The sequence below is a fragment of the Papaver somniferum genome, chromosome 5, assembly GCF_003573695.1.
Source record: "Papaver somniferum cultivar HN1 chromosome 5, ASM357369v1, whole genome shotgun sequence".
Classification (NCBI taxonomy): domain Eukaryota; kingdom Viridiplantae; phylum Streptophyta; class Magnoliopsida; order Ranunculales; family Papaveraceae; genus Papaver; species Papaver somniferum.
Genome location: NC_039362.1, coordinates 186048155 through 186066081, shown reverse-complemented (window position 1 = coordinate 186066081; position 17927 = coordinate 186048155). Strand labels below are relative to the sequence as shown.

The 17927-nt window shown below is 37.8% G+C and overlaps 1 protein-coding gene across 1 annotated transcript; it reads left to right on the top strand.

The window, feature by feature from the left end:
- The first annotated feature begins 3469 nt into the window (after positions 1 to 3469).
- On the top strand, positions 3470 to 7952 carry LOC113283949 (26S proteasome non-ATPase regulatory subunit 13 homolog B-like). Its single transcript, XM_026533325.1, has 6 exons — positions 3470 to 3763; positions 4595 to 5041; positions 5627 to 5707; positions 6500 to 6696; positions 6782 to 6881; positions 7500 to 7952. Exons 1-6 carry the CDS (start codon positions 3614 to 3616, stop codon positions 7683 to 7685), a joined length of 1161 nt encoding a protein of 386 aa, XP_026389110.1. The 5' UTR covers positions 3470 to 3613; the 3' UTR covers positions 7686 to 7952.
- Positions 7953 to 17927: the final 9975 nt, after the last annotated feature.

Genomic DNA, 17927 nt, shown 5'->3' with positions numbered 1-17927 from the left:
TAGCACAATTCACATTGTGATAAGAAATTTGCACGCGCACGATCTACCAATACATGTATGGCCTCGATCTTCAAGGTGTTTGATAGGAAGTTACGATTGCCAATCACTTTAGAATACTGAACGAAACTTGACTAGCTTGTTCTTTGGTTGGTTGGGATAGAAGGTGGAGGTTACATTAAGAAAGACAACCATCGAATTTAACTGGGTGCATCAAAAAGGGCTACCTCTTGCAAAGTGTCATGTAATTTTTTGTTTCTTCTTGTTATGTATCAAAAGTGTTTCCTTGTTCAAAAAAAAAAAAAAAAAAAAAAAAAAAAAAAAAAAAAAAAAAAAAAAAAAAAAAAAAAAAAAAAAAAAAAAAAAAAAAAAAAAAAAAAAAAAAAAAAAAAAAAAAAAAAAAAAAAAAAAAAAAAAAAACCAAAAAAATCAAGTATTTATCAATTCCATCCTCTCTTGTTCCAAAAATAAAAGAGAGTAGTCAATGTAAATAAGAGTCATGTAAATAGTTATTTTTGTTGTTTCATTGTAATAAGCAAGGAGGGTGTATGCCATTGATGTACAACGCGAGTAATTGTGAAATACCTCCAACTCATTCACAATTCTCGTAAAGTCCGGACAGCTAGCTAGATTTCGACCTCAGTTCTTAGCCTGAGAAACTATCTCTTGGTGATTAGTAGTCATGACTTCAGATCTTTCTTTACACATGTGTAGATACACTTTACACTCTTATCACATGTCTTTTTTTGTTATCAGTGCTAGGATTGTGCCTTCGATAGCTAGATTGACATCTCCATTTTGCTGTGAGCTTAACTGTTTTGCACATGTCACGTTTGATGGAATCTGAGCTTATATTTTGACCTAGAACTTTGTAGGTACGTTCTAAGCAAACCTTCACGAGACTTCAACTCGTCCACTAGGGACACTTAGTGGTTTAAAAGGCTTAGTGCATACGCTAAATGCATTCGAGAGACCAGCGACAGTGGTATAGTTAGGATTTCCTTAGTTTTGTTTTACTTGAGGACAAGTAAAATTCAGGTTTGGGGGTAGACAATGCCTATTAATTTTAATCCCATGAAGCTGACCAGAGTCAACATTATGCTGTAAAAGTCGAGAAAAAGACTCCATGACAAACAAGAACAAATAAGGGGACAAAGGGACACCCCGACGAATACCACGAGTTGGAGAAAACGTACTACTAGGTATTCCATTGATGAGTAACGAGACATTTGTAGTAGAGATGCACTGATCAACCAAAGTAATCCAATCATCATTAAAACCTAACTGACTAACCTTTTTAATCTTCATACTGTGAAGAATCTCATGAGCAATAATGACATTGTCATGGATATGTCTACTTGGCACATAAGCAGATTGGCTAAGAGAGATAATAATTGATAGTAAAGGTTTTAAACGGTTAGCTAAATTTTTTTGAGATTATTTTATAGCTAACATTACATAGACTGATAAGCCTATAATATGCAGGAGTTTGAGGATGTTGAATTTTGGGAATTAAAACCTGATAAGTATGATTGATAAACTTGAGCATGTGTTTATAGGTAAAGAAGTATTGAACCATGGAGATTACCTCAGAGCCGATAGTATCCCAACATTGTTGATAAAAGGCAGCTTGAAATCCATCATTACCAGGTGAAGCCCAAGGCCTGATTTGGAAAACAACTTCTTTGATTTCTTGAGCATATGGAACTCGACCAAGATAATTATTCCGCGCTTCAGAAATGCAAGGATTAAAAAGATGAAGAATATCATGTTGAACAAGAGGCTTAGAAGAAGTTGGTATATTAGTAAAATGGGTAAGAAAAATTCCTTCAATATCACTTCTTGAATCATACCAAATGTCTAAAGGCCCTTTAACTGCATGAATGTGAGATCTTCTTTTGTTAAAGTTAGCTATAAAGTGAAAGTATGAGGTGTTTCTGTCAGCTTCAAGAAATTTACTACCAGCTTGTTGCATGAAATACTCTTTCTAAATTGTAAGCCAATGCTGTAAGGAAGTACTTAACTGTTTAACTTGAGGATGAGGAGGAGGCAAATTATTAGCATAGCATTGTTGAAGGCGATTCTGAGTATTAGCTTCAATGTTGCCAAAAGAGAACTTTTTCCAGAGTTGCAGCTGAGTTCCAGTGTGGTTAAGCTTACTAGAGAGTTGATAAGAAGGAGAACCCAAGAACTGTTGCTGCCAACTTTGATTAATAGTGTCAGTGCAAGAGCCCAATTGAAACCAGCATTTGTATAACTTAAAAGGAGGGCTCTTTGAATGCTACGTAGGATTAAAATGTCATAAATGTGGGTAGGAACCTAATATGTAACAAAAATCAGAAATACTCATCCTCTGCATAGGATTAAAATGTCATAAACGTGGGTGGGGAACCTAATACTCCCTCTGTCCCATTATTAGATGACCTAGTTGGTTTAAAATCTTGTCCTACTTTTAGTTGACCTATCTTATTAAACAAGAGGATATTTCTGAAATTATCCTTTTGATTGATTATCATTATCATAAGAAATATGTATAATTTGATATTCATGTTTATATTCGTTACATAGGTGTTTTAAAATGATTTTCAATGATATAAAGCTTACGAAAATCTATGGTATAGTTTGATAGATAAATGATTTCTAAATTTTACAAGTTATTATCCATAAGGGTGTAATTGTAAAAAATACTTAAAAACACTCATTTCATTTCTTGCCTTAAGAATTGTGCAAACTTCAACTAGGTCATCTAATAGTGGGACGGAGGAGTATTTAACAAGTTACATCTTCCAGTAGGGGTGTGTAACGGACGGACGGTTGCGGATTAGGGGTCACCCGTAACCGAACCGTCAAAGTTGCGGATTTGCAAAATTGAACCGTGACCGGCCCAATCACCCGCGGATTTAACCTTTGCGGATCCGCAGATTGTACGGGCCGGTTGCGGATTAACCGCGGATTTGAGCTAGTTTTGATTGTACTTGTTGGGCCTAAATTCAGTTAGTGTCTTAACTTAGTTTTGATTGTATTCAGTTAGTTAACTTAGTTTTGATTCTATTTGTTGGGCCTAAATTCAGTTAGTGTTTTAAGGACTTTACTTCTTTATTTTTGGGCCTAAATTCATTTAGTTAAATAAGTGATCAAAGAACTTCACTTCTTTCTCTTTGGGCCTAGGTTCATACTCAGGTAAGAAAACTTTGCTTCTTTCTACGGTTGCGGTAATCCGCGGTTTTCAAATGACAACCGCAAACGCATCCGCACCGCATGCGGATTTGAGAATCCCACTCGTGTCCGGCCCATACGTCTTGCGGTTTGGGTGAAATCCGCAATTTTACGGACGGATACGGTTTAAATCCGCGGTTCCGGTTTTTATGCTCACCCTATCTTCCAGTTATCCAGTGCCCCAAACACCCTCTAAATGTTTTACCTATATATTTGTGGGTCGGGCTCTAAATATGGCCTCTTTAGGTAGGAATCCTCTCTCTATATATTTTTGCAACCAGGCCTCTTTTTCCCTTCTGCGTAGATAGAGATTCGAGGTTTCCTCTCCTTAAAGTAAACTCACAATCATCATCACTACCAAAAACCTTTCAATCTCCTCCTCCGATAAGCAATAGCAGCCATGGCAGCTCTGCAATACCTAGAATCTCAACGTAGTGCTCAACCAGAACTTGCTGAATGGTATACCAGTTTGATTGATTTGTATCAGAAGAAGTTATGGCATCAACTTACTCTTAAGCTTGATCAGTTCGTCGCTCTTGCCGTCTTTCAGGTATGCTCTTTTACTTGTAGATCTTTGAGTTTCGGGTTTTTCAGTTTGTCAATTTTGATATTTTTTTTTGGGGGTGGGGGAATTAGGGTTTCTTGGATTGTGGATCTTAGGGTTTTTAGTTCAGTTTGATTCAGAATTAGGATTTCGTTTTTGTTTTACTGGGTTCCTTATTTTGTATGTAAACGATGAATTGAGCTAGAGCAGAATAGAGCTTGCTTTGTACTAAGAATTTTAGGTTTCACAAGTACATGCGATAGTTGATTAACTCTGTAGAGTGAAAACTAGTGATTCAAGATTTGTTACTTTCTGCTGAGGTAAACCGATTCGGAGATCCACAATTGGAGAATTTACTGAGAATATAGATTTGTCTGCACAAACTGATAGGGTTAATTACTTTATATAAGTCAGGGATTCCAAATATGTTAATGCTTGTTTGTTAAGTGAAGCCCTAGTCTAGTCACTGATAAACTTTTAGGATTTAGTAAGAGAAGATGCTCTTTTATCTTTTATTTGTATACTGACTGTAGTAATGGCTGTCTACTTGAGTGATTTTAGAACTTAAGCCCACATTCAATATTTCTTCATCCTATTGTAACCCGAGCCTGTATATGACCGTTGGTGTTTATGATTTTCTTTCTTCTTTGATGTATGAGACTTTCCCCTGTGCCAAATTTTGGGGAATGGATTAGATAGCTGTAACTTTTATTTGTGCCCTGAGTTACCCGTGTGCTCACTTCAAACCCCACCTTCAGCATTATATGGATGTTGCTTTCTGTAGTCAACAATCATGGCTTTAATTCTATTGCTTTCTTATCTCTTTCCCTTTTCCAGGCGGGTGATACTTTAATACAGTTGTATCATAATTTCATCACCGAGTTCGAGACTAAGATCAATCTTCTCAAGCTTGCCTATTTTGCTGTTATAGTGTCTCGGCAATATGCAGAAAAAGAAGCTGCCATTGGTTATCTTGAGGGAATTATTGAGAAGTTGCGCGCAACCAGAGAAACACGTATTGAGGAACCTATTCTCTACATAAAGATGCAGATTGCTGCCTTCAGACTTGAGAAAGGAGAGCAGAAAGAGTGCAAGAATCTTTTAGATGACGGGAAGACTACACTCGATAGCATGACTGATATAGATCCCTCTGTTTATGCAAGCTACTACTGGGTTTCGTCTCAGTATCATAAGTCACGTCAGGAATTTGCTGAGTTTTACAACAGCGGCCTTCTTTATTTAGCATACACTCCCGTGGAGTCTCTCTCTGAAACATTCAAGCTGGTATGTGTCAATAACAATGAGATATACACTTGTTCTGATTAGTCTTTTAGTCTTTACATAAAAGCATGGACCCTGAATTTCTGCAGTGTAGCTGAACTCATGATGTTGTTAGAGACAATTTGGTAGATGCTACTGAAATAGCTGAAGTTACAAACAAAATCTGGAATTTCTTTTATCATTTTGAATGCTGAATTAGATTCGTATAACCTAGGCATCTTTTAGTTTCGTTTTCATATCTTCCTTATATTCTATAGTTCTTTGAAAACAATATTAGTGGCTTTGAGGAAAAGATGTAGTAGAGGTAAATATTAATGGCTTTGGATGGTTACACTTGTTCAGTTTCCTGAGCTTATTGTGAATGCACATTGTTGCCTTTGAGGGCTTGCTATTTTTTCAATGTAGCAATAGCAAAAGGCAGTATTAGATCATTGGTGAACAATTATTGGTTGCCCGAATTGAGTTTAGGCTATATCAGTTCATATTGAATAGCTTCTTTAGATCATGAATTTTTTTTTTTTTTTTTTTAAAAGCGAATGCTCTATTATATGGTCTATTCCTACTAATGTTTGAATTTACTTTTTTCAGGACCTGGCATTCGACTTATCCCTTGCTGCCTTGCTTGGTGATAACATATATAACTTTGGGGAGCTGCTCGCACACCCCATAGTAAGTCTATCTACCTTAGAGTATTTAACTATTTTAGCCAGCGTAGCTTAACTGAACTTAAGCTGTTGCTGTCTCGTGTGACTGTGTAGATCGGTGAATTGTCATATTCTGGTGAAGGATATTTCTATTTGTTTGAATCTTGTTGACCACTTTATTTAATGTCGTTAATACCCATGTTACCAACAAATATGTGTGTCTACGTGCAATTCTGGTTTTGAGCTATTGAAGGGGTATATGATTGAGCATGGAATTGCCATTCGTCTGTGTTATTTATTAGGAACAAGGGCTTTAAAGGACTAAAGTTGTGTTTGTGACTGATCTCAAATATATGAAATTCATAAGTGAAGTAGGTCTTGAGGATGTATCGCCTACCAAGTAGGATGCATGTTTCATTGTTCTCTTTTCGGTGAATTGCAACCAGTCATATAAGGCGTATGAGCATAAACTGTGACCATTGTATTTTACTAAATGTTTTGACTTGAATTATGAGACTAACGACGTTACACATTTTCTTAAAATGGCAAATGGAAGTGAATTTTGTGGATAATTTACAGTTTTCACGATACAGCTGTAATTTGACGAATTTCCTCAGAATGCTAAAAGCTTGTTTCTGTAAATGCAGTCATAAAATTAATCTTTGACTTGGGCAACAGGATATTTCCATTGAGTTTGAGTTTGTTTTCCAAGAATATTGTGAAATTGTAAACTACATACTGATCAGTTGCATCTTGTAATCTGTACTCCACGTGCTGTTTGCTAATTGAAATCTTCGTCATTTCTCTATAATTCCAGATAAAAAGCCTTTTGGGGACTAAGGTGGAATGGCTATACTATCTTCTTCAGGCCTTCAACTCCGGTGATTTAGTTCGATATCAAGAACTCTGTGCTGTCCACAAGGCTGCTTTGAATGCTCAACCTGCATTGGTACAAAACGAGAAGAAGCTACTGGAAAAGATTAACATTCTTTGCTTGATGGAAATCATTTTCAGGTACCTGGTGCTAGAATACGTGCTAAATTCTTTAGTTTTATTCCATTACAAATGCCAAGCTAACCATTATTATTGTCTCCTCTAGCCGCCCCGCGGAGGATCGAACAATTCCATTGAGCGTTATTGCTGACCGCACAAAACTTTCTGTGGAGGATGTGGAACTTCTTCTCATGAAGAGCTTATCTGTAAGTCCATTCTATCCATTATTTGTCCATGATAAGTGTGCATAATACGGATGGTGATTTTTGTTCCAGGGTCTAAGAGATGGTTCTTCTGCTGACCTCAACTAATTTAGGGAGTTGTATTTACAGATAGATTAGTTGCTATCTCATTATGCCGGTTGATGCAATATGCATCTGTAACTTCGCTGGGCTGGTTCTCAGCCAGAGTCAAATTAGGCTGGATAACAACACTACTTAGATAATCGCTGCTGCCTTACTTTGACACTAGTTATCGTGTGGTCACATCATATGATTGCATGATTGTAAACAATCTGTAGGAAAATCTTTTTGGTGGGAGTAACTACACAGAAACAGTATCGGTTTCTAGCATCCATATTTTCTTGGTTTAGAGCTTTTATGTGGGTTGAGTTCTTTTATTTTTGTAGCTCTGAAGCCTGAAACTCTTTGCATACACGACTGTAAGATATGTTGCTCATGCGTTAATTTTGACAAAATTAATAGGAGTTTACATTGAAATTGCTCAACTTAGATACACCAATCGAAGGTAGAACACTTGGTTAGGACATTTGGAAATATGCAATGACTTGGTTATACTCAAAGCACCTTTGAATTTCTCTGCAGGTTCATCTCATTGAAGGAATAATCGATCAGGTGGAGGCAACGGTACATGTCTCATGGGTGCAGCCGAGAGTACTGGGTATCAACCAGATCGAATCCTTGAGGGCTAGGTTGGACAGTTGGGTAGGCAAAGTGCACGAAGCTTTAAAATCAGTGGAGGCCGAAACACCTGATCTTGTTGCATCTTGAGTTGATTTTTGTTTGTTAAAATTTCTCTATTTCCAATGACCTGTGTAACAATCTTTAAGATATATCTTGAAAGTGAAGGAAAGAGTCCTTCCCCGACGATGGAGTCGAAGGATGACTTCCTCTTTTGGCCTCTTTTGGTTCTTTCTTGTTCTGGAAGGCGTCAGCCATTGTTCTTTTAATTAGAATCTTAACAACAGCATTTGGATATATTGTGACCTAAGCATCAAACGGCGTCATTTTGTAGTGTATTTCCTTGTTATGTCTTCAGAAAGTATGCTTGTGTTAGAATGAGAAATTGATTCAGTTCACAGTAGAAAAGGGAAAAAGTAAGGAAAAACAACTGCTAGGTGCTAGGTAGAAGTAGGTCGAGTCATCATGCTCGAGGGCATGGGAATGGGAGGCTGTATGTCAAACCTCCCTTCGGCTTCATGGAATTTCTTTAAACGCTCCTTTGGTTTTCGTTTTTAAGGCTTGTTTCAGTAATCAGCAATTAGCATCAGGATCTTCCATTGAGTTTGTTTTTCTACTTACTGATCAGTTGCATCTTGTTGTCTGTATTCCATCGTATGCATATTGTTTGTCCACTACATTCATATCGGTGGTTATTAAATGTTTGGAAGGTGTTTGGTAATAGTTCTAAGACAGTAATAACAAGAGATTAAATGGGTTCTAATTGTATGCGACGTATTTGTTGTTAGTTCTAAGAGTCTAAGACGATTAATATTAGGCTACCTCCCTGAAGTGTCTTGTCTCCATACGAGATAGAACTCAAGCACCCCAAACACTTGGTGGATTACCCCTAGTTCGTCGCAATTAGATGAGTATTACCTTCTAGGACAGTAAATAACAGGGGCACCATGTATGAATTGCAACTCCAATGTTTCAGCTTGGGTTGCCAGGCTGACGCTTGGCATTGTTTTTGGGATGGGAGGTACTCTTGGGTTGCCAGAGTTGACGCCTGGGTTTTTATACATGCTTTATATGTCACTTATGGAAAGCATGTGATATAGTCTGAGCTGAAGGAGTATACATTTTTCTAAACTAGGTATGTGCCGAAGCTTGTATCCATTGTTAATGTTGTTTCTTCTATAATTTTTCGTTCGTCCGTTTCTATTAACTTTGATATTTGGGTTAATTCATAGCCTCCGCATGGCTAAATTTTAGCATACACCAAATAGTTTTTTACAAGATTAGGGTGGACAGGGGATAAGTTCTTTTGCTGACTCTAACCTTAAAAGAAGACGAAACTAACATAAAAAAACAAGAAGAAGAAAATGAAAAATAACAATGAAAATTAAACAAGCCGAAGAGTCTCACGTGATAAAATAATTTTACCTGGGTTTTAATCATTATTTTTGAAATCTGGAATCATGTTTTAAGGCACATCGAAATACTTTGAGGCATATTCAATAAGGAAAAAATTGAGTTATTAGGTAGTAAAACTAATAATCTCCACTGTTGTAGATGGTGGATTTTCAACAAGGTCGAAACTGTAAAAACATGATACTGCATGTTTCTGACACGGCTTTCAGGCATGTGACGATTCATATTTTATGAACCATGATGAATATGTTTCTCGAAAATCCTACACTAGCTGAGCGTTTGATTCCCCGCATTTCATCATGCCCTCTATGTAGAATAACATAATTGGACGGTTCTCCGTATGATTTAGAATTCAACGCCTTCAGGACGTCGGTGACACTCACTGTTCCCTGACTATGTAGAGATACCGTGTATAGACTCAGGTGGTTCTCCGTAAGATTGAGAGCATTAACGCCTTCAGGTTGCCGTCAACGCTCGTTTCTCTCTGACTATGCACTTTTCAGAATGTGTATGACGCTTTAACTGGCTAATACCCTTTCTGCAATAGATTAATTCTACCATGACATTCGTCACTGAATTCTTAGAAGATAATCTATTTTATCTCATTGCTTTGATTTCATGATCGAATCTGCGGCTTGATCTCATGAAATGACAGTAGACAACTATCTTATCTCATTAGTCATTACTCCGATTTCATGATCGAATCCACGGCTGATCTCATGGAATGGTAATATATAATCTTATTATTCTGATTCCATGGTCAAATACATGATGCCATGGAATGGTCATGCTTATTTTATTATTCTGAATTCATGGTCGAATCCACGGTTGATCCTATGAATGGATAATAAATAAATACTCATTTTTATTACTCAGTTTCATGAATTATTATCCACTGAATTTCATAAATTAGTAATAAATACTCAACAACAAGGCATCAAGACCATCACTGAGTAAGCCCCATAAAATGATGCAAGTGTACTCGACAATGATGCATGACTGAGCACCCGAATGCACAAACGAGCATTCGAAAATATGGATAAATGAGGAATCCTACACAAAACAGGAGAAAAATAATAATAATAAAATAATAAGAGGCGCTCATGGGCCGGGCCCTAGTGATGAGTGCCAAATAATGTATATATTTATCCCTTTTTGTTGGCATTTTAACTCATCTTTTGTGCATTAATTCTACATTTTATCCCATATTCTGTATTTTCATTGTTTTCAAGAATAAATATTTTTCTTACTTAATTTTGCATTTTTAGGTAATAAATAAAGTCTGGATGACTTGCGGAGCGGAAAAGAGCTGAAGAGTGGTGAAAATCCGGAAGAAATTACGCAAGGAAGCCGCAAAGAATGGAGCGCACGTCCAAAAAGCTAGGAATGGGCTCAAGAAGGAAGAATTGTTCTTAAAGAAGATATGGGCTTGGCATACCCAAGGCCCAAAACCCTTACCCAAACCCATTTTCTATATCCATACCCGCTTCCATTCTCATCCGTTAGATGGGATTACATCGAAATCCAATGGTCGCTTCAGTAGAGTGCATCAAATAGCGATACTTCCGCTAAACACTACAGCACCCAACCTCGATCTTCGCCGTTAACTTCGTTGTATCAAGACATCCGACGGTCGCTACCAGACTCTTCAGGGGTAGCCATCCGATTCACCTACCAGCTTCGCATCCAGTGACTCAGATTCGCCAACATCGAATCTTGATATCCCGCCTAACACCCAAGTATCGAACACCTATACCCTTCAGCCAAACGCACCTTACCCAAATTCTCATCTTCCTCCTTCGAGCAGTCGAGCTCTGCTCCTGCCAACTCCACCACCATCACCCTGCCACTGCCATCGCCACCACCTACTCCATAGCCACCTAAACACCACCACCAACTCCACTATAATCACTCCCCCCATCTTCTAGCCATCTATCCTACCAATTTCTTTTCTTTTCTTTCTCAGAGAACCCTAGGAAAGAAATTGGTACAATAGCTCGAGCTAGAAAGAGAAATTGAAGGCATGCGAAGGAGCAAAGAAGGGAGAAGAAGCATGGGTTGAAGACGGACTCGTCTTATCACGTTTGGTAAGTTCGAAAATCAAAACCCTAGTCTACTGTCAATTTGGGGGAATTTATTAAAAAACCCTAATTTCTGTTAGGGAGAGCATTAGAAGATATGGGTCTGATTTGTACTGTCAAATTAGGTAGAAACAATTTACCTAATTTCTGTTTGATTTTAGGGATTTTTTTGGGAAGAACCCTAATTTTGTAATTTGGGGGAAAACCCAAATTGGGTCTGTGGGTATAAATAGAAGGGACTGGTGTGATGTAAAGGCTTATGCTGGAATAGCCAGTGTCCAGAACTTTGATGTTCTGCATATGTTCTATGTTTGGTTTTGTGTAATGTTCATGATGTTCTGCATATGTTGTTCATGTGTTTAATTCTTTTCCCTGTTTTAATATCCTGTTGATGTTGTTGTTAATGTGATGTTTTGGGAGAACTGGATTAGCCAGTCTCTCCAATTTTTGTGTTGTTCCATCTGTTCTCTCATGTTCTCATTAGCTGAGGCTCAGATGAAGCTTTAGTGGACTGTTAGGTAGTGAATGCTAGGTTAGAGCCTTAGTGCAGTGTTTTGCTTGTGAAATGGGAAGAAATTAGTGCTCTGGTATGCCTGTGATTGACTGTGCTGTCAAAAGACAGTCAATACTAGGGGCATATCAGTGAGCAAGCTGATTTTCCTCCCATTCTAGATGTATGCATATGATGTTCAATTCAACCTAGGATCACATTGCTTGGCTAGGACACAAGGGTGGATTCAAAGCCTTAGATTAGCCCACAATCTGTTTTTACAGTCACTTGCAACTCTAATTCTGTTATTCTTATTGCTCAGTTGAGTTTTCCTTGCTGTTTTATTTAGCTTTTGCACTTCACATCTTGCTGTGCACTGAAATCAGTGCACTGCCTGCCATTGCCCTTGGCTTAGGCCTTGGTTCTTTCTCTTTGCTTTATTTCACTACCATCTTCATTGCTTTGTAAATATCACAGCTTCACTGCCACTATTTGCTCTTTCTTCTCATTTGTTTCTCCTGTTCTTGTTACTGCATTCATTACCTTGTTTTACAAAAGCCCATTGTAATATGTTTAAAGCTCAAAAGCCTAGCTCAAGCTAAGGCCCAAACTGTTAGCTCAAACAGGCTCAGCTCAAGTTTACACCAAAAAGTTCAAATCACTCAGAAACCCAAAAAGGTTAAGTCCAGTCCACTGTGAACTCAAAGCCCAACGCACTTGCAAAGGTCCAGAATCAAGTTTAGAGATCCAGGGTTCAGTTCACTACACTGAGCCCAAGCCCAAATTCAAAATCAAAGGCCCAGTTCACTGTTACCAAGCCCAGTCAATCCAAAAACCCACTAAGCCCAAAGCACAATTAGAAGCCCAATAGCAATTTAGAGCCCAAATAGCTAGAAACTCCAAACACCCCCAGTCTCTGTGGATCGACCCGTACTTGCACGAGCTACAACTGACGACCGTGCACTTGCGGTATTACTGTAGGCCCGTTTTCATTTCGCTTCAATTTTATACGCTTTCCCGGGCCCACCAAGTTTTTGGCGCCGCTGCCGGGGATTGGTGCTGTGTTTTTCTTGTAGTTTTCTTGGCTATTTTGCATTTCACTGCATAGCATTTGCATCTGCATCTGCTTCACTTCATTTGCTATTGGACCTGCTGTTCTGAACCAGTTTTTCCTCTGCTGGGACGCCACCAAGGAAAAGAACCAAAGCCCAACTGGGTTTTTGCAACAATATCAGAGCAGCTGGGCTGTGCTTAAAAGGTAACCCATTTAAGAGAACCCGAATTGTGGGCTTCCAATTTTTAATTGTGGGCTTGTAATATTAAAGCCAATTTTTGGGCTTTTTATTTTCTGTTGGGTTTGTAATTAATTTTTGTGGGCTTGTATTTAATTTTTGTGAGCTTGTTTAATTTGGACTTGTATTTTGTATTCTGGGTTTTTAAACCCAGCTGAGCTTGTAACCGATCACGCTAGGTTAACTCGTTAGTGGGCCGAGTACCCAAATTCTAGGCCGAGATTTTGGACTCAGTTTCACCAAACGTTTTCAAACCAGCTGAGCCAAAGCAAACAAAAAACCAACAGTGGGCTTGCTCCCATTCAAAAACCAAATTTTATTTTCTTTTTTTTAAAAAAAAAAAAAAAAAAACCAAAATTTTGCTCCTAATTCCAAAAACCAAAACTTTTCTCCCATTCAAAAACCAAATTTTACTTGCTCCCATTTTAACAACCAAATTTTTTCTTCTTTATCCCATTAAAACCAAACTTGCTCCCAAATTTTAAAAACCAAAAATTGCTCCCATTTAGACCAAATTCCCAAAATAGGCTTTATCCTTAAAGTCTAAAACCAAAATTTTGAAACCCATTACTGAAAATTGTGGGCCTTATTCTCTTTTTAATTGTGTAATTGCTTGATAAACATAACATGTCTGGATTTTGGTCTGCTCCTGGGGATGGAAATAAAACTCTTAGAGAACTTGCTTATGGGCATGTGCCACGTTATGAACCTTCCATGGACCATGATGTCAATAGTCATAGGAATTATTATGGACATTTTCAAAGTCCCGAGCCGCAATACATGAACCCTAATGACTATTCATACATGCATCATTCATCGCAACGTGAAAATGAACATTCTGCTAGAGCCTCACTCACACAATCATCACTTATGGATCAAATAGAAGCTCGAATCACAGCTTTAGAAATACAATCACATGAGGAATCTGTCACATCTAATTGTCTTAGGCAACCTGAAATCTATGCATGTCCCGCATGTGGTAGTTTAGACCACCCTGTTGAGAATTGTCATATTTTGCATAATTTTAGGCAATCTAGAGAAAATCCAAGGTATGAAATGCCCATAAATTGTGAGAATGGTAGTCATTGGGAGCATAATCAATCCTTTGAGGGTTGCGATCAATATTTTGTAAACCCTAATGACCATGCACACATGTACCATTCACCACAATTTGAACATGAAGAATTTTGTACTCCCATGAATTTAGACTCCACCACAGAAGCTTTAAGACTCAGTAAGCAAGACTATGATAGATCTACATCACGAATTCATGCATATTTAGATCATATTTTGCTTCACCTACAAAAGGAGGAAATTCATGAGGAAATGTATGTTGTCCCTAATGAAGTGTCTAGTCCCATTCATGTAAATGATGTTGAATATGAACCTAATTTAGAGGAACATGAATCGACTAATGACACCACCACTGTTAATGAGGACCAATATGCATGCTACCATGATGATGATTATGATGATTATGATGATATGTTAGAAGAACATGAAAATATTGTGGAACCTGTTGGTTGAAAAACATATGGCTTCTCGCCCTCGACCTTCATGCATGTTGTTCTTTCTAATACTCATTATGATTTTGATATTGACATGGGATTCGTACAATTATTCTGTGAAGATGAGCATGACATAGGAATAGTTGAATCTTCTGTAGACACTAATGCTAATATGCATGAAAATATATTTGATGTGTCTGATTCTCTACCTAGGTCACATTGTGATATTTCTCCTGATTTGCCGATACATGAGAATAAATTTGTTGATGATGTTGATGACTCTGATTGTGATCTTGCCAATTTGTTTGATGATTGTGAGCATGTTGTGACACGTGTAGAAGACTTAGGAGATGTTGATGTGATTAATAATGATGTGCCTATCGTCCTACATAAGTCACAATCTGATGGCCTTCCACCCAACCTAGATTTGGTGTGTACCCATACTGTCAAACCGATTTTTCTGAAAATTCCTAATCTAGGATTGGAACTGTGTGCTTCCCAAGTCCTTTTGGACTATTTTGCTTCTAAGTATAATACATTTGAGGAACCACAGTTGGAATTAGCATGTTTGCCGGTCCCTAGCACAGTTCACTTTGAGTTAGACCTTGTACATGATGAACCCCCAAAACTGCGAGATTTTGTTTCCAAAATTTTATCCGTTGAAAAATCCAGGTTTGGGGGTAGCTCATTTTGTTTCACAGCTTCACTTGCATGCCTATCATATTATTATTGTGTGAAGCTGTTGAAACCTCTACACTTTGTCTTTTGGGTTGATCCTCAACTCTTTAGATTGTTAGTGTATGGTGAATTTTTTGTATATAATCTAGTAGATAAAATTTCTTAAAACCCTTTTGTTCCTTTTGTATATATTTTGCTAATCCAATATGATCTCGGCTGACATATGTTGGATTCTTGCCTTGAATAACGGAGTTCTAATATTGCTTTCGCCGAAATCGGGTATTCTCTTTCCTTTTTCTCTACTCAACATGATCCTCTTCATATGTTGTATTATAATTTTGTTCATATTTTGAAACATTGAGGACAATGTTTAGTTTAGGTTTGGGGGTATAGAGTAGATACTTTGATAATATGCCATAATTGAAAACAGAACTCCCTCTTTTTGAAAAAATTAAAAATTCCAAAAAAATTAAAAAATGATAAAAACATAAAAATGGAGCTCATTTACCTTGAAATGTTGACTCTTGTGCAAATATGTAATTTTTAGGAGTCTTAGTCTAGATATTTAGGCACCCTGATTCTAGCACAATTCACATGTGATAAGAAACTTGCACGCGCACGATCTACCAATACATGTATAGCCTCGATCTTCAAGGTGTTTGATAGGAAGTTAGATTGCCAATCACTTTAGAATACTGAATGAGACTTGACTAGCTTGTTCTTTGGTTGGCTGGGATAGAAGTTGGAGGATACGTTAAGAAAAGCAACCATAGAATTTGACCGGATGCATTCGATAAGGGCCACCTCTTGCTAAGAGTCATGTAATTATGTTTTTCTTTTTGTTCATGTATCAAAAGTGTCACTATGTTGTAAAGATCAAAGTTATTTCTTCAAAAAAAAAAAAATCAATTATTTATTCTATGTTTTGTCATGTTAAAGACAATAGTTCTCTCTTGTTCCAAAAATAAAAGAGAGTAATCAATGTAAATAAGAGTCATGTAAAGAGTTATCTTTTTGTTGTAAATAGTCTTGTAATAAGCAAGGAGGGTGCAGCCATCGATGTATAACGCGGGTAAACTGAAATATCACCAACTCATTGGGTGAACATTCACAATTCTCGTAAATCCGGACAGCTAGCTTGGCTTAGAATTCGGTTCTTAGCCTAAAAACTATCTCTTGGTGATTAGTAGTCATAACTTCAGGTCATTCTAGAAACATGTGTAGATACACTTTACACTCTTATCACGTGTCTTTAGTTGTTATCAGTGCTAGGATTGTGCCTTAGATAGCTAGATTGACATCTCCATTTTGCTGTGAGCTTAAACTGACTTGCACATGTCACATTTGATGGAATCTGAGCTTATATTTTGACCTAGAACTTTGTAGGTACGTTCTAAGCAAACCTTCACGAGACTTCAACTCGTCCACTAGGGACACTTAGTGGTTTAAAAGGCTTAGTGCATACGCTAAATGCATTCGAGAGACCAGCGACAGTGGTATAGGTAGGATTTCCTTAGTTTTGTTTTACTTGAGGAAAAGTAAAATTCAGGTTTGGGGGTATTTGATGAGTGCCAAATAATGTATATATTTATCCCTTTTTGTTGGCATTTAACTCATCTTTTGTGCAGTAATTCTACATTTTATCCCATATTCTGTATTTTCATTGTTTTCAAGAATAAATATTTTTCTTACTTAATTTTGCATTTTTAGGTAATAAATAAAGTCTGGATAACTTGCGGAGCGGAAAAGAGCTGAAGAGTGGTGAAAAACCGGAAGAAATTACGCAAGGAAGCCGCAAAGAATGGAGCGCACGTCCAAAAAGCTAGGAATGGGCTCAAGAAGGAAGAATTGTTCTTGAAGAAGATATGGGCTTGGCATACCCAAGGCCCAAAACCCTTACCCAAACCCATTTTATATATCCATACCCGCCTCCATTCTCAACCGTTAGATGGGATTACATCGAAATCCAATGGTCGCTTCAGTAGAATGCATCAAATAGCGATACTTCCGCTAAACACTACAGCACCTAACCTCGATCTTCGCCGTTAACTTCGTTGTATCAAGACATCCGACGGTCGCTACCAGACTCTTCAGGGGTAGTCATCCGATTCACCTACCAGCTTCGCATCCAGTGACTCAGATTCGCCAACATCTAATATTGATATCCCGCCTAACACCCAAGTATCGAACACTTATACCCTTCAGCCAAACGCACCTTACCCAAATTCTCATCTTCCTCCTTCGAGCAGTCGAGCTCTGCTCCTGCCAACTCCACCACCATCACCCTGCCACTGCCATCGCCACCACCTACTCCATAGCCACCTAAACACCACCACCAACTCCACTATAATCACTCCCCCATCTTCTAGCCATCTATCCTACCAATTTCTTTTCTTTTCTTTCTCAGAGAACCCTAGGAAAGAAATTGGTACAATAGCTCGAGCTAGAAAGAGAAATTGAAGGCATGGGAAGGAGCAGAGAAGGGAGAAGAAGCATGGGTTGAAGACGGACTCGTCTTATCACGTTTGGTAAGTTCGAAAATCAAAACCCTAGTCTACTGTCAATTTGGGGGAATTTATTAAAAAACCCTAATTTTCTGTTAGGGAGAGCATTAGAAGATATGGGTCTGATTTGTACTGTCAAATTAGGTAGAAACAATTTACCTAATTTCTGTTTGATTTTAGGGATTTTTTTGGGAAGAACCCTAATTTTGTAATTTGGGGGAAAACCCAAATTGGGTCTGTGGGTATAAATAGAAGGGACTGGTGTGATGTAAAGGCTTATGCTGGAATAGCCAGTGTCCAGAACTTTGATGTTCTGCATATGTTCTATGTTTGGTTTTGTGTAATGTTCATGATGTTCTGCATATG